The sequence below is a fragment of the Podarcis gaigeae genome (genome assembly GCF_964106915.1).
Source record: "Podarcis gaigeae genome assembly, chromosome: 10".
Lineage (NCBI taxonomy): Eukaryota > Metazoa > Chordata > Lepidosauria > Squamata > Lacertidae > Podarcis > Podarcis gaigeae.
This window is the reverse complement of record NC_139686.1, coordinates 71,647,485-71,668,542: the sequence shown is the minus strand read 5'-3', so window position 1 is coordinate 71,668,542 and position 21,058 is coordinate 71,647,485. Positions and strand designations below refer to the sequence as shown.

At 43.5% G+C, this 21,058-nt stretch overlaps 1 protein-coding gene across 2 annotated transcripts in view; it reads left to right on the top strand.

The window, feature by feature from the left end:
- The first annotated feature begins 2,510 nt into the window (after nt 1-2,510).
- SEMA3C (semaphorin 3C) overlaps nt 2,511-21,058 on the top strand; it is a 128,651-nt gene continuing 110,103 nt past the window's right edge. The window contains exons 1-2 of one of the 2 annotated variants that reach the window (XM_083701486.1): nt 2,511-2,916; nt 8,539-8,680. In XM_083701486.1, the coding sequence (XP_083557612.1) occupies nt 8,578-8,680 (103 nt within the window). In that variant the 5' untranslated portion in view covers nt 2,511-2,916; nt 8,539-8,577. The remainder of the gene's footprint in view (nt 2,917-8,538; nt 8,681-21,058) is intronic. The other variant, XR_014555829.1, reaches the window with a different exon arrangement.

Here is a 21,058-nt window from a genome sequence, read left to right as displayed (position 1 = left end):
TCCCTAGTTTGTCTGGGACTTTCTGGGTCAGCCTCTCTGGATCCAAACTCAAATAAATATTTGACAGTGATCCTATTAGTGCATCCCTAAGACCATCTCCATGGGTAAAAGAAGGCATTATTTAACCTGGAGTAGCCAACATAGTTCCCTCAAGATGTTATTGAACTCCAGTTGTTAATGTAGTCACTACTGAATACATGGGGGGTTAGGGAAGGGGTAGTTCTTCTGCTGGGGGACATGTCATGCTTCTTCTAGGGTAGTTGATCCACCTTAGGTCCTCACCCTGCACTCAGCTCTCACCTGTGGCTCCAAGAAGCTGTCAGCATGCAGCAGCAGTCACTCCCCAGGAATCAGCTTCGAGTGGCTGGCTAAAACAGGTGAGTGTAGCTGATGGGTCTCAAACCCTCAGTGAGTTACGAACTTCCCCTGCATGAGAAGACAGGTTCCAGGGGATTGGGTGGACGAAACCAATATTGGGTCCAACAGTCAAGAAGGTAGTTTCTGCACATGGTGTAGAGGGAAGTGAGAAGCAGACGAGAGCTGGTCAACTTGGGAAGGTAGCCAATCTAGGAGAAGGAAAACTCTGATCCTAAACCTCCACTGCTGTGCAGGATAACTTTAAGAGAAGAAAAAGCTGAGGAGTAAACCCTACACAAATCTGGAGTAATTGGATGGTGTCTGCAGCCAAGCTGGTACCCAATGTATTGCTCTGCTTTCCTTTGGACCACATCAGCAAAGCTGAGAGGGAGGTTGTGTCATCTAGGCAGCTCAGGACCGTACCTACTGCCTAGGCTTGTGCCCAGGAGGGGGGTGGGTCACTTCAGTGCTGACTTCATCCCAGAGGTGCACTCCATTGTCTCATGAAACAGAGGGATGCCAACAACATTGGCTGGGGTTGATTGGAATGGGAGTCTGATGACATCCAAAGTGGAACAGGTTTCCCATACCAACTTTAACCCCTTTGGTCTATTGGAGCGAGAAGGCAGGAGTTTGCTCAAAGTTCTGGGAACTCTTTGAAGCGTTGAAAGCTTTTGATGGCACTGATATTTGTCCAACCCTTTTTGGTGTTATGGATTCTGACCCTTACTTGGGATGTTGCTGATTATAAATGGGCAAGATGCACTCTGCACATGCTCAGGGATGTTCTTTCTTTCGCTTGTTCTAAGATTGAGCCCCAGCATTCATAGCATCGAGTTCTGGAACGGAGCCCAGGATCCAAGGAGGTCCTTTGCAAATGTTTGGAATGACATCTGGTTGCAGAAATCAATGGCTGGGAGGTGCGAATTGACTGAAGGATTGAACGGCTGGCAGAGGTGCTTGAGGGTCTGCGAGAGGTATGCCACTGTATGCACACCGGCCATTATGGCTCATCTTAATTACTCTGCAGTTTTGCTTTCAGAGGCTTGCCTGCTGCTGGAACCTGAACTTGACATTTATTTAGAGGCCCCAACACAACAGATTAGCCTTGAAATAATATGGGGGTGGGAATGCAAAGCCATCTTTTCTTTGGGGGGGGGGAACAATTATCAGTGGGAGTCTGTGATGAAAGTGAATCTGTCTGTTTTCAAGGTCCTGCTGTATCTCTGAGCCAATAACAAATGGAAAACAAGCCATTCCTAAGGATGTTATAGGAATCCTAAAGTCCTATGGGATTTACTTCCACGTTTACTTGCAGGGGTTTGCAGCCCAGCAGCGGAATCTTATACAATAGTACCACTCCATTCTTCCTTAATCAGACCCCGCCTGGAATACTGTGTCTAATTCTGGGCACCACAATTTAGGAAGGATGTTGACAAGCTGGAATGTGCACAGAGGAGGGCCAGCAAGATGATCAAGGGTCTGGAATCTAAGCCTTATGAGGAGCGGTTGAAGGAGCTGGTAATGTTTAGCATGGCATGGAAAAGAGGGGACTGACAGGAGATATGATAGCCATCTTCAAATATATCAAGGGCTGTCACATGGAAGAGGGAACAAGCTTGATTTCTCTTGCTCTGGAGGGTAGGATTTGAACCCATGGCTTCAAGTTACAAGAAAGGAGATTCCGACTAAACACCAGAAAGAACTTTGATAGTAAGACATGTTCAGCAGTGGAACAGACTCCTTCATGAGGTTGTGGACTCTCCTTCCTTGGAGGTTTTTAAGCATCTGTCTTGGATGCTTGAGCTGAGATTCCTGCATTGCGGGGGTTGGTCTAGATGACCCTTGGGGTTCCTTCCAGGGGTGCCAACTTCAGTAAAATGTTGTGGGGACCCAGGTTATATCTTTCACGTGATGCCGTGTACGCTCACCGTTGGAATGGGAGCGCCCCTCAACTTGGTGGGGTCCCGGCCCCCTCCGACGTTTTCTTGCGAGGGCTGAAGCCCCCGGTTCCCGAAGGGGGGCTCCTGTGCTCCCTTCCTTCCGAGGCAGGCCGGGCTGGGCTCTCGGCGAGGGCGGCGCTTCGACCTGCCCGCCGGCCATGGCGCCCCGGACTCGCGCGCTCCCTCCTTCTCGCCGGGGCTCCTTCCTCGTAGGTGGGGCTTCGGGCGTTTCTTTGCGAGGCGCCCCGCCGGCTCAGCCCGCCGATTTGCTCGGCCAGGGATGTATGCAAAGGCTGGTGGGCGCTGCCGGGGCGAGTGAGGCGGGTCCTGGGCGGGGAAGCGCAGCCTCCAGCGCGCCGCGCCGCCGCCGCTCCTGCTGGCCATTCCGGCTCTGCGCGCAAGAGGCTGCGGGGACCTGCCAGGATCCGGCGCCAACTCCGCCAGTCGCGGCTCTCTCTCGGCACCGCGCACGAGCTGGGACTCTCCTGAGCGCAACCCAGGAAAGGAAAAAGTGCTTTCGGAGCCCTGGGATTTTAAAAAGTCTTCTTTGGCTCCCCCAAACCGGAACCGCTGGGCACCTCCGGGCCCCTTCAGGACTCAATCCTTCCGTGGGTCGGTGAGTACCATCGAAAGTTCCCTTTCAGCCTGGCAAATGGATGAGGAAACTGATGACTGAATATTGGGATTTTATTTTAACTCTTAGTGGACGCCAATATTGTGCTTGTGTAGAAAATGTGTGCGTTGTGTATGTGTAAATATATTTGTGTGTATGTACACACACACACACACACACACACACACACACATTTCTCATAGCCGCTGAATGTGAATATTTTTATTTTCCTTCCACAGACTAATTCTCCCCCCCCCCCCCTTAGTGCCGGCGCGAGCGCCTGACACCTGCCTTCCCAGGGAAGCTGTAAAGCGCTTTCCAAAAGCAGCAGGCAAAAGGTTGCTGTTTCCCCCTCCGCTTCCCCTAGAGCAGTGCCTGAACTTGAGCGCCTTGGGTCCCTTCCTCCTCCTCCTCCTCCTCATGGTCTGCTAACTAAGGAGCAGTGAGCATTGGGATCAGGAAGGATCTCCCTTTTCTTGGGCGCTCTGCTTCTGCAAGGATCTCCCTGCTTGCCGGGAGAGATGGTGCGTTATTAAGACACATGCGAATATTTTACTGCCTTGGTTTTGGGCAAGATCAAGTTCTCACTTGGACTGCAAGCTCAAAAGCGATGCTCCTTTTTTGTGAATTAAAACGATATGGTTTTCTGTGAAAGAATGGAATTTTAAAAAGAGACTGTTTCAAAAATTCTGTTTCCGCCCTCAAATTCACATGGCACACAATGCTGTAATAACATAGCAATGCCACGTGCAGACTGGTGCTTTGCATATTTACTCAGGAGTAAATCTCACTGTGCTTTAAATATGGCTTTTTCCAAAGTGAATGCCTATAATACTGCAGCCTCCAGTCTGATGCTATCCATATTTACTCAGAAGTAAGCCCCATTCGGTTTCAACTTGTGCCTGATATTGCAGTCTTGCCCACATTATTTGTTTGTTAAAAAAATTGGTTTCGTAGGGGATTGTCAGTGGAGCATAGCAAAGCTGAAATAGAAAATAACAAGTAAAATTTGGTCATACACATCCTAAATTAAATTAGAATACATAAATTGGAAAGAGCACTTGTTGTGGCTGTTTCTTTCCAATATAATTGGAATGCGCATTGCATAACTCCATCCTCTCTTCCCTTAATATATTAAAAGGAATACATCTGACAACTGTGGAATACTAATCCTGTTGCTTCTATTAAACTTGCAAATTCAGCGTAATTGGCCATTTGTTTGGGTTGAACAAAGCAATCTTAATGGGACTTAATAGCATTTTCTTCCCTTGCCAAAGAAAGAAAAGACAAAAGGATGATAGTGAAGGATATCCTATCAGCTAGTGGATATGTCAGAAGTAATGGGGGGCGGGATGACGACAAAGCTGAAGGCTTTTTTTGGGAAAATGTGTCAATACTGGCACTGAGACATTTTTTCTTCCTTGTGATATTTGTGCATTTTTCTGATAATGTTATTTGAAAGTAAGGTGAGAAACTTGACCTGCACTCCAAATGGATCCTTTTCCTGAACCCCAGGTATAAAATGGGAAGAAACGAACAGGGCTATTTTGAGGGTGTGCCAGCTTCGTGGGGGAATACAGAAATCCCGCTCTAACTGAGTGGGCAGGTCCAGGGGCCGCTGGGAGTCCCCCATCAGTCAATGCCAATTGGAAATGGTTGTGTCAGGCGTCATTTCTCTCCAGGTCACTTTGATGAAGCCTGTCGCTCCTTTCAAATGATGGCGGGTGCATGGCGATTTGCTGGCTGAAAGTGGGATTATGAGCCTTTCGCTTCAGCCCCCCGCACTCCCCAACCCATTCTCTGCTAAGTGTGGCGATTAAGACTGCAGCCTAAATTGTCGCTCTGGCTCATGCACTGGACGTGGTCACATCAGTCCACCCTCCTTGGCCACGCTGTGCAAAAGGATTTGCTGTGGTTCTTTTGAAGCAGGTGTTCTCTCCCTTCAAGGACGGTGAAGTCTAAATGTGCACGGAGGGGGGAAATATATCTCCTTGAGTTTGCCCCCGTAGAACTCAGAGGCTGTGAATGATCCATGTAATATGAGGATAAAAAGCTTATGGCTTGCTGTCAACACTCTGGGGAGTATAATGTTCACAGTGTTAAGGGGCAGGTGCAGAGTGCTTTCGGCTCCCGCATGCTGCAGTGGGAAGTTAATACTGTGCAGCAAAGGTACGAACCTCAGGGCACTTAAACAGCTCATTCTGCAACAACGCTACTGAAATCAATGGGCTTGATCCCGAAGTAATTTCTGCCTCAAAGTCAACTGATTTCAGGACCAAAGGGCTGACTCCCTTGTTACGTTTCTAGGCACCTGCTCGCCAGTTGGTTGGGCAAAAAATTGCCCAGGTTTAAACAACGAAGTGCAACATTAGGAGAGTGGCTACTCCGTGTGGCCCCAATTCCTGCTCACACATTGGTCTTATGTGTACAATGTCTGAATTATACATGTGAATTACAAAGGGGAATGTGGTGAGTGAAATGGAGATCAATTCTGCCCTTATTCTAAAAAGTACTCTTGCTCAAGCCCTCTTGAAATGAGCAGGAGCTGCACAGGTCCTGTATGTACGTCCAGGAGGATGCACTAGTTGGTGGTCACTGTGAGAAGCGGCAGGCTGAAGACACGAGACAGACCACTGGCCAGTTCCAGCATGGCTCTTTTTCATATTCACATGTTCTACAATGTCCCATGCATTGCAAATCCTCCAGAACATTGCCAGAGTTTCACATGCAAACATGTTTGGTGTTAAATTCTCAGTTTTAAGGGGACTATAGCATCCCTTGAAATTCCTCAGCATTTTTTTGGTCTTTTGCAGCACATCTTCAACATCGTTTTTCTGTTTAAACCTGCACAATTTCTTCCTAGTTATGCAATCCCAACCAGTTGGGGAGCAAGTATATAGTCTGATAACAGCATGGCAGCATGGAGTCAGAATGCAGTTTGTTGGAAGTTGGCTATCTGATAGCATCATAAAGCCAGTTCAGAGTCCAGGCAATTCTGCCCTTCTTTCAGTAGGCAACCATGGTAGGCAATTATTCAGCTGCTCCTGTTGAAAAAATGGCTGGCGGCACTTCTAAGAGGTGATTAAAATCTTGGCCAAAAAATGTTCCTTTTCCATATCAGTCCTAAAAGCATTCGCATTCAAGAGTGTGTACTTTAGGGTTTTCTTGGTAACAAACTGGTGAAGCACATCAGGTTGAGAGGTGGTGATTGACATACTGACGTTTCCATCAAGCATTGTGGATGAGCAAAACTTCTGCTCTAAGACTCCCAAGTCTCTATGCCATCATCTCTTTTTCTCTGAATACGTAGAAACCCATTTCCTGTTTCATAGTACTGTTTGCAGGGGATGTGATCTGCTTCAGTGACATGGCATTGCGGGCAGTGCATGTTGTACAGTGACCACGTAGAGGCTGGTTTAATCATGCCCTGTACTGGTTGTCGGTGACAAAGAAAGTCCCCCTGATTGATGTAGTGAACTAGCCCAAAGGAATGGGCTAGCTGCCAGTGTGACGAATTCAAAGTGGCATCTATTCTGTCAGTTTCTTAGGGCTGTAAGTTATTTCTTTCTTGCTCTTCAGCCTAATATGCAGTCACTATGACTTCAATCCGTTTGCTGCTTCGCTTACAGTTTTTGAGTTTTAAAACCCACAAACAAAAGTGTAACTCCATGGATGAGTAAATCCATGAATGAGTCATTCACCACCACACATTCCTGGCTATATGCAATATTTTATATCAGAGGTGCCAGCTTATGAGGGTGACTGGGGTGGGGCAATGTCGTGTGTGTGACATTAGGACATTGGCAGGAGCTGGGGGCGGAGCTGAACGTGGCGGCCGTGCAGCTTCAAAGGCTGGCAGCTCCTCCTCCGCCTCCTCTCGGCACCGCCACTGATGGCAGCCTGCTTTGACCCTCTTTCTCTTCTGCGGCAAGAGGAGAAGGAGAAGGAAATAACTACTGGAGCCACTCCATGCTTGGCTTTGCCTCAGTGCTTTTTGGAACCCCACACCCAAAATATTTTGGGACCCCAAAAGGGCTGGGCCCTCAGGAACTAGCACCCTTGTTTTATATATAGGCTGTAATGGTCTATTTATTGGGTGAAAATGATGCTCTGTATTTTTTTTTTAAATGTACGCAGCTAATAGATAATGTTCATTCAAAGTAGCTTCTCTACATTGTGTAAAATAATTGTTTAGAAAGTAGATATCAAAGCTGCTAGCTCTCTCCCATTTCTACTTCTGACTATACTGTACCTTGATACATTAGCAAGGTGCCCACCTAATGTATAGTTCCATGTAAGTGTATAGTTCATGTACAGTGAATGAGGCTTCCACCCATTGCAGTGTTGAAAAGCAATGCATTTGATTTCCAACAGCTAATCCCATTTTCTGTTGTTCTGGAATAAGGTTCCATGTGATTAGGAAGTATCCTGGCAATACTATAAATTACTATGACTTTAGTGGCTTGTATTAATTGTTCTGATTATTTTTTTGTCGTTTGCTTTACATCTTTTGTTAAGCCTGCATATATCTGTATTTATTTCTGGGTTAGTTAACTAACAAATGACTATCAGTGATTGTGCACATTCACCTGAAGACAGAGACAATATGCAAAACCTGACAGTATCTATAGGGTTAGGGTATTTTGTACATCACCCAATAAACATGTATCGTCTGCATGTTCATTATGCATGTTACCCAGCAATGTGCATAATCTGTATTATGGATTATGGATTATAGTAGCCTGAATACTTGTCATCGATAAATGGCTCTGCTGTTCAGTTTTCACAGAAGCAACATTTGGTCTTTAGCTGAGCTGTTCAAGAATAGATCTTGCCAAAGCCACAGTGCATGTCTGATTGCTCAAGAGACAAGTCTGGAGTATATGAGCTCTCTGCTCTTAAAGTTCGTGTTCATCCTTTTGTTGGCTTTAAAGGAGCGCACGCTTTCAGTGCCAGTTCCAGGTTTTGGGAGGCAAAGCATCTTGAAGGAGGGCCCCTTAACCGGTGCCTTTTGCTGGGTGAAAGGCAGCCTGCCAGCCAAGAATCTTCTCCTTCTGCCTCCAGCCTTCTCAGGTGTCACTTGTACCCTGTGCAAAAGCATCGAGATGGGGGAGGCCCTTAGTTAGTCATCCTGCTCCAGCTCTCCAGACAGAACTGGGCTGCATGCATTGCCTGGAGGCGTTTTTCTGTCCTTTGTTTTATAGAATGCTAATGCCACCCCAAAGTTTTTATTGTGGTCTCCTCAAGCAGAGTAGGTCCTTTATATATGTTTGAAAAAGAGCACAGTAAAGACAGGTCTAAAAATATCAAGACGTTTTCATTCATGAAACCTGATCTCTTGGCCTTGATTTGCTCTGCCTTGACATTTAACGTAATTATTTTTCCAGCAGGTGGGAATCATCCTTATTGAAATAAACTGAGACTAATCCTTACTGCAGCCCCCCTTTTTTTACTTCCAGTGCTTTTTTATTTTGCTGCTGCCTGTGCCAGGCTTTTCTCATTTTAGAGAAAATGGTACAAACATGCTTTCCAATGACATTGCATACTGTGGACGTTGTATCTTGCAAAATGTGTAGAATCTCCAGTGACCTTTCTCTCTCTCTCTTTCCCTGTGCTTTGTTTTAGGTTTCATATCTTGGATATTACATTTTGCATCTGAAGATAATGGCATTTCTAAGTCTCCAAGTGTTGATTGGGCTGTTTATTTTCTTTTGCACTGTAAACGGATCTTCGCTGCCGCAGGCCAGGGTGTTCTTAACATTCAATGGTAAGAAAGCAGATAAACATTCCTAGGCAAATGTTATTGTAGAACATTGTCTTCGTTCCTTTTACGCCAGTAACTAAGCAAGAAAGGAAATTATGGCTTCATCTTCCTAACTTGCCTTGCTTGATCTGCTAAGTTTAATGTTCTGCCTTAGGTCTGATCTTACCAACGTTTATAAAGCATGCTTGGTTATTTAGGTTAAAGGGTGGCATGTTCTTTGACTTTGAAAAGTTTAAAGGTACTTTAGCACAAATGTAATCCTGAGTATTCACTGGATCCTTTTATTTTTTGAAATGGGAATGCCTTCAGGAGGATATACAGAGAGGCATTTCAAGCGGCTAGTAGAGCTGCTTCTGAGATGATAAAACCTCTGTATGAGTAGCACATCCCTAATAGAAAATTAGGACGCGGGTGGCGCTGTGGATTAAACCACAGAGCCTAGGACATGCTGATCAGAAGGTTGGCAGTTTGAATCCCCACAACGGGCTGAGCTCCTGTTGCTCGGTCCCTGCTCCTGCCAACCTAGCAGTTCGAAAGCACGTCAAAGTGCAAGTAGATAAATAGGTACCACTCTGGCAGGAAGGTAAACAGCATTTCCGTGCGCTGCTCTGGTTCGCCAGAAGCGGCTTAGTCATGCTGGCCACATGACCCGGAAGCTGTATGCCGGCTCCCTCGGCCAATAAAACAAGATGAGCGCGCAACCCCAGAGTCGGTCACGACTGGACCTCATGGTTAGGGGTCCTTTTACTTTTACCTTTAATAGAAAATATTTGCAAACTTGGCAAACTTCATTATCTGTGTGTTTCACTGAAGGCACATATGCAAGGAAGCTGCAGTTAGCAGTGGCTTCCCAAGAATATAAATGGGAGCTGGGCCTCCAGATGTTGTTGGACTCCAATTCCCATCATCCTCCATCTTCAGCCATGCTGGCTGGAGTAGATGGGAGTTCAACAACATCTGGAAGGGCCTCATGTTGACTACCCCTTGTCTACACGTTATGTTCAATATGACTTCCGCACACCATGTCACTGATGTGCCACTTAACATCAGCTGGCCTGATACCACAAGTCTGGAGTGTGTGGGCAGGAGAAGAGGGTCACCTGCACATTTTGTTTTTATTTCATAACATTTATACACCGTTTGATTGTAAGAAACAGCAGCAGCAACAACAACAACCTCCAAGTGGTTTACAAAAAGGTAAAATGATAAAATCAAGAAAAAATGTACAACTATACTTAAAAGCACACCAAAGTTAAAATACTAAAACAGATTAAAATCACCTCAACTGTCTAAGCATCTGGGTATCTGTTCCTGTATCAACTGAGCTGAGAGTTTCCCTCATATATTTATTAATAAATATTATTAATATTTATTAAATTTGTATACTGCCATATATCTGAAGATCCCAGGGAGCTTCAAAACAATCTTTTGCTGCTCACTCTCCTGTGCTCAGAGGAAAATATTTTTTCCATGTCAGAAGGGGTTTTTCTTACTGTTGTCATCGTACACACACCCTGTCTCCTTGTTCATGCTGTTCCTTGGTCCATTTATGTGGTCTTTTGTTCCTGAAAGCCTTGGAGGGACGCAGTGACAAATGCAGAATTCAAAACAGCTGTTGACTGCCCTTACTTTGCAGAATTTTAAAAAGAAATATGTATACAACATGTGGTTTGCATGCTTTGAGAAAAGAAAAATGAAGCTATCTGTGTACAAAACCCAGCACATTTTTGAAGTGGCAACTTTTATGACTGCAAAATGCTAAATGTGAAAGATCCTGAACTGTCAGAAAGGAATGTGTCTTTACCTTGAACCAAGTGGGAGTGTTAGGTTTGAATGTTAATATCCCCATTCACTTGTGAGAGCAGTGAAGAGCTCTTTCTGGGACCGGTGAACCATGGACGTCTGAGGCGGATGGACCACTGGTCCCACTTGATCTAAAGCAGGTCCTTATATCCATGGATTCACTTGACTTGAAGCTAATCAGCTGTATTTGGGAGCGAGTATACTGGTATGATCAAAGCGTGCTGAATGCATGTTAATATTGGTGGGCAGCCAGGGTCATCCTGACCCAGGTGTCCATGTGGAGTGGGGAAACATGTATATGAAAGTTTCCTATCAACATTGTGTTGGGCATGGATGTAAACTGAATCTTTCATCATCTTTGAGCCTGGGTTGCTGCACATTCTGGATAGACTCCAAACGCTGCTGTTGATTTTTGTCACTTACCCACTTACAGAGCAAAACTGCATAATTAGTGTCTAGCTGTGTGTTAACCATTGAAGCATTCTCTTTAGAAGGTCTCAAATAGCATGCTGGCTATGTGCCAATAGACTGATGATCCCATGTGTCATTTGAGTAGTCAATTGTCTGTATTTCTGCAAAAAAAAAAAAAAGGGGTGTGGGTGTGTGGTGTCTCTCGACTTTGTTGCCAACGCCTGCATTTCAGGGTGAATAAAACGTAAGGCTAGCAAATATGCTTTCTGTTTGGATTTCTGTTTTACATGTGTATCTTCTGGGGCATGTAAGGAATTACCAGCGATCACAAAATTCAGGCGAATTTTAAAAGCTCAAGCTGCCAAGCGCATGTAGCAGCAGCCCATACAATCCAAACCACTTGTTAAGTGGAATGAATGTGTGAGTCATTCAGCTTGTAAAGAAAAAAAGAAAGAAAAGAAAATCCAGAGGTAATAAACGGAACAGAAAGAAACACCAGAGGAATAAATGGGATAAGGCTTTCTGTCAGTCAATCCATTCAGGTTCTCTGCCACCCCCATTCCATTTTAATTACTGGCTGTTTGCTCCCCTGTTGCTACAGTCACCCAAGTGTCTAGAAGGTTGCTCTTGTGCTTCATTATTCTCTGCTTAAAATTGCCACCCCAGCTGACTTGTATGCTGATAGCAAAATCTAGATGAAACCCAGGAATGCATATTTATCTTTTCCTTTCATTCCTTTTGTTGTGTACACATTAGTGTTTACTCCGGCTGCCATGTGCTCCCACTGTTGGTGTTTGAAACTAAGTGCAAATGACATTAGCCCCAGTCCGTAGGTATCCTGTTGTTTCGTGAGAAATACTTCTGAATGATGTGCTTACCCTCAAAGCAGCTTCCATCAGGTTAAAAAAATGTAAGCTGCAGTGAAGCTGAGGTGTGTCCATTTGAAACAACCGTTGCACATGTGCAGAGGACAGCTTCATTGAATAGGAGTTTACAGGGGTTGCAGGTGTAGGGAAACCAATCAGATAATTGAGTGATGGGGTGTGTTGGCAATGTAAAATGCAGCTTGAAATGTAGCGGAGGGAAAATGACCCTTTTGTGTTTTCAGCCGCTAATGCATGCATGCCCTTTATAAAATGCTGCAAATGGCCATTCTCTTAAAAACAGGGACACAAAACATTTAAGCTGATTTCTAAAGAAAGCTAAGACTGCAGTCCTATGCACTTAACTGGACATAGGTTCCACTTAACATGGTAGGACTTGCTTCTGCATAATCATGTATAGGAATGTGCTGTAGGTAACTGAGACAACGGAAGTGGAAAATTACATCACGGAATTTGAAGTTTTGCAATGCACAAGAAAATAAAAGGGAGTTATGTTTGCGCTTCAGGCTGCAACTCTAAATGCCCTTAACCAGAGATTAAGTTGAATGCAGAGGAATTTACTTCTGAGTAAACATGCTTAGGAGGGACGCGGGTGCGCTGTGGTCTAAACCACAGAGCCTAGGGCTTGCCAATCAAAAGGTCAGCAGTTCGAATCCCCACAACGGGGTGAGCTCCCATTGTTCGGTCCCAGCTCCTGCCCACCTAACAGTTCGAAAGCACGTAAAAATGTCCAAGTAGATGAATAGGTACCGCTCTGGTGGGAAGGTAAACGGTGTTTCCGTGCGCTGCCGGCCACATGACCCAGAAGCTGTCTGCGGACAAACACCGGCTCCCTCGGCCTATAGAGCGAGATGAGCGCTGCAACCCCAGAGTCGTCCGTGACTGGGCCTAACGGTCAGGGGTACCTTCACCTTTTAAAAATATGCTTAGAGGGGGTGCTGTAATGCTTGTAAGGTCTCCCTGGGAAGCTGGTTCCAAAATTAGGGTGCAGCCACACAATGGTGTACAATTGACCCTGTTTGGTTTTATTTTATGCAGGGAATGAGGCCAGAGAAAGGCTTCTTTAACAGTAAAGAGTGGGGAAATATATGTGGGGAAAGACCCTATGTCTTATGTCCTCTGCTGGCCAGGGTGGCAGTGGTGAGCTGGAAGAACCTGTGGTCTGTCTCAGTATATGTGAAGCAGCCTCATATACGCCTACGCTTTCAGACTCAATATTGTTATATAAATTCCGTTCATTACATGCAAACAGCAAGCACGGTTTCAATGGGGCAAAGAGCAAATTTCCCTTTGTTTCCTTCTTGGTTACCTTGAAGGTGTCAAGTCTAGGCACCATGACAGCTTCTTTTCTTATATTTTCCATAATGTTTGAGCTGTGTAGACTCATTGTTGTGATGGCAACGAGAGGGCAGTTCTTGCCAATGTTCATGGTGTGTCTCTGCTTCAGCCCCAACCCAAGGTGTGTCTGTTTTGCTAACTAGTTAGCCGAGTTAGTATATTTTTAGCTTGGCAGTTGACTGCCTGGGGTGCTTTACATTGTTCATCGGTCCCGTTTTATCCTTGCAACAATCATGTGAGATTGTGGCTACCCAGGATCACCCGCTGAGCTTCATGGCTGAGTGGAGATTGGATTCCAAATTTCCCCTGTCCAACCCTGACACCTCATCCCCATCTGCACACTTAGAAGACATCTGGCAACTGGTGTAGGTGCCACTGGGAACTATATTTGCATAGTGTTTTGCCCTGAACCAGCAAAGTTTTATGTCTTAAGCATATCATGTTTAACAACTAAAGTTAGTAATCTTGTTGGCTCAACAGAAATATCTGGGCAGAGTTCCTTGGTCCATTCTGCTAGATGTGTAAGGTACTAGCATTTCCAGATAGGCCTCAGGTGGGGAGGGGGAGAGATTTGTCTGGTCATTGCATATTTAAGCATATCTGTACTGTATCTGTGTACAAGTATAGAGTATCAGTAGAGTGGGGATGCCCAGTTACTGGTGCATCTGTGAAATTCAATTTTGAAAAAGGTTATCACACCACAGAGGACTTGGGCTTGTTTATCATGGAAGAAAAATCACAGCCACAAAAATTTGGAACTGTATATTCGTCATGCAATAACACATTCATATGTAAAGATAGGCTTCCCCAAGTGATCAGAATTTAAAGGAGTGGATGATCAGCTACAAAGGCAGTGTGAATTGATTCTATAGAACACTCTATGATGGTTTGAACTGGTGCAAGCTGCTGTTTGGGCAGATGCAGAGCTGTAATTCAGGGATCACCAGCCTGTGTCCTGATGCCCTGGCGGAAACCTTGGGACTCCCCACCCAGTCAGTGCAGCATCGCTCCCACCCTGCTGAAATTAACTTTGAGAAAAAGTGTTCTGCTGTAGCCAATAACACTTCTTTCAAGCCTAATTGTGGTGCACAGCTTCAGCAGCAGCAGCAGCTGGCCAGGTCAGGCACTGGCCAAGGGCTCAGGAGCTCAGATGAAGGAGGGTCCAGAGGACCTAGGAGCTTAGGAGAATGAAGCTCTGCTTTAACAGCAACATAAATCACCCAGAGCAAGTATTTACACCACTTCACCTTGCGCAAAGCCCATGGATCCAGAGGAGAGAAATGCAGAGACATAGGAAAAAACACAGAGAGAAAATGTATAGAAAAGTAGAGAGTACGGAACCACATGACAGTCGGAGGCTTTGTGAGGACACTGATTTTCTGGTTTGACTTGTAGAGGGGTGAAATAACCCTGATTCACCTTGTTATTTGGCCCCAGTACAGAGCTGTTGACATCCTGGTATTTAAGAAATATTGATAATGTAAACACTCTTAGTATAGGTATCCTTTAAATAAATAAATAATAAATAAATAAATAAATAAATAAATAAATAAATAAATAAATAAATTCATTCATTCATTCATTCATTCATTCATTCATTCATTCACAAGGAGACAAAGAAAAAAGGTGAGAAGAATTGAAGAAAAATGAGTTCTCTTGAACAGGCTGATTTCTTTTAACTGTTCCATAAATTGAGGAGAGCTATTAGTGATGTTCAAAGATTTTCCTTGAACATGATCTGAGTTGTGTACATGAAAATGTCAATCCAAGAGCAATTTTCTTTTCCATTTTCACAAAGGAGTATGAGACTTTTTTTTAACAGTTAAGGGAGACGCTTTTAACAGTTTTGTGAAAGACTTTCGAAAAGAAACATGTTTGGTGTTCTCTGGAACACAAAGTGGCAGGTGTCTCCTGTAAAATGAAAAATTTAAGTTGCTGTTTTTAAAGTATGTTGTCCAGATGGTAAGAACAGCGTTTATGAGAACAATGTCATATCATGCTGCTCAAATGTACAGTAGAATACTTTTCTTTAAGAAACTCTCCTTTTTACTTCCCTTGTGTTTAACTAGTTTATTTTATCAAATTACAAAATCACCTTATTTTAAAATAATCTATCACTCAGTTGGGTTGCCAGTTGCATCGCTAGAATGCGCCACAACATCATCCAAGGGACCGCAGCAAGCATTTCAATTTCAAATATTCTGATTATTTCAACTTTTAGTTAAGTATTCTTATTTATTTACTAGATTTGGGGGGGGCAGCTGTCCCCCAACCCCCCTAGCTTCGCCCATGTCTGGAGGGTGGCAACACAAGACTTGACCTTTTCCGTGGTGGCTCCTCATTTGTGGAATGCTGTCCCCAGGGAGGGGCTTGCCTGTTTCCATCATTATATATCTTTAGATGCCAGGCAGAAATATTCTCCTCCTCCCAGCCCTTTGGCTAATTAAATAATCTTATGGTTTTTAAAACTGGGGGGGGTATTGTTTTTGTTTCTGCTATGGTATGTATGTTTGTGCTTTATATTGTAAACTACCCTGTGACCCTTGGATGAAGGGCAGTGTAGAAATTTGATTAAATGAATTAATAAATTGACGGATTAAAAGTTATATGAACCCTGGGTCCTTTGATTGGTTCCTCAGCAACACAGGCTAGTCTCAAATGTTTTGCGGACTCAAAAACCATCCTGATCTCGGCTTCGTAGCCTGCATTTCATTTGTGTTTATCCACAACATCTTGATTTGAGCAGCTTTTTCACCTACTGCTCTATCTTTGCTCTCTGTTCTGCACAGGAAATAGTTAACGATTGCCAGGTCAGCTCTAAATATATGAAAGCATTTTTATACAATTATCCTTGTCAAATAAGCAAACAGTGAGACAATCCAACCATTTAAAAACGCTACTGACTCTGAATTGAAACCAACAGAACTTTAAAGAGCTTGGCTTCAGCTGAATTGTACCTAGCATTTTAAAAAAATCAAAAATATCCAAGCAACCCACTCACTTCATTAAAAGCAATTAAAAATCGGGGAAGGTCACTTGAGCAAAGGAAAGCACTTTCCCCAAGTGTCAACATCTTAAAGAAAGATTTAATATAACCCCCATGGATCATTCTTTATTTCTTTTCTTTTTTTTAATTCACCCTTGAGAGACGTTCTTTTATCTCCCTGAGCAACAGTAATATACCTCTTTCCCAAACAATCCCGCATTGTAATGCTAATGTTGCCCCACAGCTCATAAAGCATTCATTTATTATTTGGGGCACTTTGTGTTGATGACAAGCCAGTAGCCAGTAGAAGCTTTTCTTTGCTGAAAAGGTCAGGGAGACTGTGGTCAAGCTTTCCCCCCCTTTAAAGTTGCTTCCAAAAGAAATAAGAATGCTGAGCTGTAAAGGAAATAAAGGGTTTTTAAAAATGCACATTTCTTTTTGTTTTGATGGCTCGTTGGGAATATTGTAAATTACATAGTTAATTTAAAAGCACATTTAAATCGAGGCATGTTGCTTTATTGAGTAAGCTTTATATTTGGATTAAAATTGTATCTAAATTTTAAGGACGTGTCTTTAAAGTGCATTCAGACAACCATTCTTTGTTACTGTCTGTGCACAGTGTCATGAAGTGTCCATCTTCAGAATTAACTGATTTTTCTCCCGTTAAAATCTTAGTGGCTTTCTGCTGGCTCAAGTGAATCCACATAAACTCTAGCCAGGAGATTTAGTTCTAACCATTTCTCCTCTCATTTGTCTTTGCTTCTTCTAGAACAGTGGACTGTACAAAAATCCATACGCATAGCTCTTTTTTGTCTAAGAAAATCCCCCCCCCCCAAATCTGCTCCTTTGTCTTGCTGTTTTGTCGCTGTGCTTAGTGTAGCTCTGCTTACCGAATTCAGATAATAATGGACATGATTAGCCCAAATCAAGTCAGTCCTTTAAAAAAAAACACCACAATGTTTGCACACTTGCTTGGGATCACCTTGGGTCTGCCTGTACACACTTGCAGGCTAGGATTGCAAGAACAACTTTTCCAGCTCATTTTTCTCATAGCAATGTCACAACCCCCAGAGGTGCAAAAAACCAAAATTTCTCTGCACTTGATGGGGTGTGTGGCATGAAATCAAATGAAGGGTGAGCAGAAATCTCAGACTGCCCCTTGTGCTCAACCTTTTTCGTGACCATCCTGATCCTGCTAGGGTTGCTCATGCGCAGAATGGTGGAGTGATTCACATGTGGCTGATAGATGTTCCTGGCTGGGGCTGAAGGGCATCCAGCATGGCTGATGGTCCTAAGAGACATTGGGAGTTTTTGTCCAACAAACAATTGGAGGTCCCCAGTTCCCCCATATCTGATGTAATGTATGCTGGTTCCAGATTTACAACTACAATCTTGCTGTTGCTCAAGTAGTCACTCCTCACGGATCTAATTTCTGGCATCATGGATAGGGATTATAAATAAAACAGAAGAACATTTTCAACATTATTTGGTGTCCACCTCCTCTTGCACCAATACGCCCTTAAGAATTCCTTCTGAAGACCCATAGAGTTGGGAGAACCCACTGGACCTAGTTAGATTGCAGCTTTATGTTCCTGAGTACCTATCCTGATATTTTCAGTGAAAGGGTGTGTGTGTGTGTGTGTCATTTTTCTCAGGGAAAACTTAAGATTTAGTTCCAGAAAATTTAGAGTTTCCATGGCATTCCTGAGTCTGACCAGAAGACTAAAGTGAAGAAAGTCCTCATTATTGATGAAACAAGTACCTTGGTTACTCTTCTGAATTCTTCATTTCCCCCCTGTCTGAGGCTCTGGGCCTTGCAGCGAAAAGCCATGCTGACTCGGGTAAATAGCTCTTTCTCTTTCCCTTCTAAAGGAGAAAGGCAAAGGTCAGAGGCGTTCCTAATATCCAAACACTCTGACTACACTGTGAACATTGGTAATAAATGCCTCACAGCAGGACGTGTTCACGGTGACATTCTGGGCACAAAAGTCTACATGTTGGAAGAGCTCAGAGCTTATTTTGACAACTTCCACAGAAGCCGTTGTGTATATCCCAGGGAACAAAACACAGCTCTATGTGACAAATAACACATTCCTCTTGAGCTGGCATTGTAAACCAGTACTGGGGGTGTACAAATCTGCCAGTGTTGCTTTCTCATTTTTCCAACTTTTAAGTCCAGTTCACCTAGTTCATCAATCTGCATTTTTCTTTACAAAATAAAAAACCCATATGCATTTTTGTGCAGAATTCTAATATATGCATTTTTGAACTAACACAAGCATTTTTGCAAGCAATTTTCCCCAATATAAATTTGTTTGGTACATTATTTTTACTAATGTGCAGGTAGTGTATGTTTTTGGTTGAAGAACTGGACCACAAAATCTGGAAAACAGCAATTTTTGAGCTATCTCTGTGTTTCAATTCACTTATTGGCTCAGGCAGTGCAGATTAGGTAGTTTCATGTGAAAATGCAAACTGAACTGAAGACCTTCCCCGTCCCTTGCTGATCAGACCATCTTGCAGTAAAGATCAGACCACAGGCCAAGCACAACTTTGCAGTAGGAGACGTCTTTAATGACTTGAAATGCACAGCCCTAAGAGAATATTATATTCCCTGCAGAGTGCTTTGAACTGTGTGTTACCTGTAATTACAGAGGGTGCCATAAGTCTGCAAATTGATTACGTTTCCCTATGTAATTTATTATTGCAGGAGTTTTGAAAAAAAAAAATCTTTCAGAGCAGTCACTTAATTATGATTTTTAAACTATGGCATCCTGAACGAATGCTCAAAAGGCATTGCTATTGGTGTTGTATAAGTGCTCATTCAAATGTCCTCTTGGGGTAAGCGGAAATCTGAGACTGTTTCTTCGATTAACAGAAGAGCCTTTTGCTCATGCAGGTCACTTTTGGATCCAGGCCATGGTTATACTGATCCAGTTAGGGCTGATCATATGCATAATGGAGGGTAGATTCATGTAAGGCAGGGAGGGGGATCTGTGGTCCCCCCATGAATTTCCTATATAGGAATCCCTTGTTCTGCATAGCCAACATTATACACTTGTAGGCTAGGATCCAAAGACCAGTGCTACTGTGCTTTGCTCCAGGGACCTTTAGCTTGTGTTTCTGAAACAGTGGCTCTCTTTTTCCTCAAATTCTAAGGCAAGCTTCTTTTGAAATGGAAAGGATTTGGAAGGAACAAGATGCATCCTTTTCCTAATTTACCTATACCTAATATATCCTACAAAGACTTGCTTTATTTTTTATCATCGAATCTGCATGCAGATTTTTATCATCATACTGCATACACTATGCTAACATTCAAAACTCTACATTTTCTCCTCTTCAGTGTTTTCTGTGGTCTGTTATTGGAGAAATCATTTCTTTCAGGCTTTGGATTCATTACTTTCATATTCCAGGAGTTTCCAAAAGAATAATGGAAATAAAACCACCTCATCTTTCATGTGGATGAAGTGGTCTTCTTCGGCTCCTTTTCTCTCTCCCCCTGACCCTGAACATGGCTCTGTGGTGAATGTTCCCTTATTCTTCATATTTTTGAAAAATGTTTGTTATGGCAGCAGCTTTTGCAAGTAGCAGAATAATCTGATAGATGGAGATTCGATTTGGCAGATATTTTCCTTCTTTGAACATCTGCATAAATCTTGCTGCTACTCTGCTTGTGGCCCAGCTGAAATGAGCAAGGGAATGAGATTTGCAAATTTAAATCCAGCATGTTGTTAGGTGGTTTTAACGATGGTTTAACCCTGATAGATTGGTTGGATCAGATTGTCTAGCTATAAAGCAATATATATCTGGTCTTTTTAATGTGGTTAGATCAACACTGGTCTTCTAGGCTTGCAATGGATACACCACATCACAAACCTCTTCAGCGGGGAAGAGGGAAGAAACATATGACTTTCATCTTGCTGATGGACCTGATCAGATGCTGCCAGAAACCCAAGCAAAATGTACTTGTAGGGCACAATCCAGAGAACGATGCATCTAGATCCATAACCCCAGCTGTGCTTTCTACTTAACTTTCTAAACCAACAACATCCCACACCACATGGCAAACTGATCTTGAAACTTAAGGGAAGTTCAAAAGCAGTTTAGGCTGTGCTACGGAGGCTCACTGCTCCCAGCAAAAGTGAAAAGCACAACTGCAAGTCCTTGGGTCCGCCACTCCTTCAATTTGCCTGCCTGCTTGGAGGAAAAGGAAGAACTCTGACAGCTCCAGTCTGGAGTCTTACAGTGGAAATAATAATTGGCTCAAGGGTAGGATGAGTAGCTAATCTTTGTTACTGTGAGTAGGAATAAGGAATAATTTCCCCACATCTGAATTGGGGTATTCTCCATTATTTTGGATGGAAAAAATCTGTTAGTTTGGGCTTCTCTGCCTCCCTCATTGACCAGTCTTCACATTCACCCCAATGCTGCATTTGTTTGCTTAATATATGTATTTTTGTAAGCAACTTAACTTATAATGCATGTTTGTGTACTATTCTCATGAATGTATGCATTTCTGTGTGCATTTCCCTGTTACAGAGACCAACATTGCAAAATTCAGAGATGTATGAATATTGAAGAATAGCTGTCTCTTGGTTCCAAAAGTGTGAACTGTGGGGCAGTTCCACCTTCTACTCCTACAATGTACTGAGGTTCTTACTAGGGTACCAACTCAGAGGGCTCCTCAAAGGAATCATCAGCATTGGGCTTGAGAAACCTTTCTTTCCAAGGTCCTTGACCTGTGAGGTGTCACGTTCATCCTACAAGGACTCTGTGCTTGGCACCAGGTCAGGGCTAGGCATGATGCCACTGTGCCCAGGTTCACACATGGGATGATTGAAGCACTGCACAAAAGAGTCTTTAATGCATGATGTTTCCATCTATGCAATCTGTTGTGTCCTACTCTACAGAATGCTGATTATGCAAGTAGCTGTTACCTGTGGTATTTTAGATTTC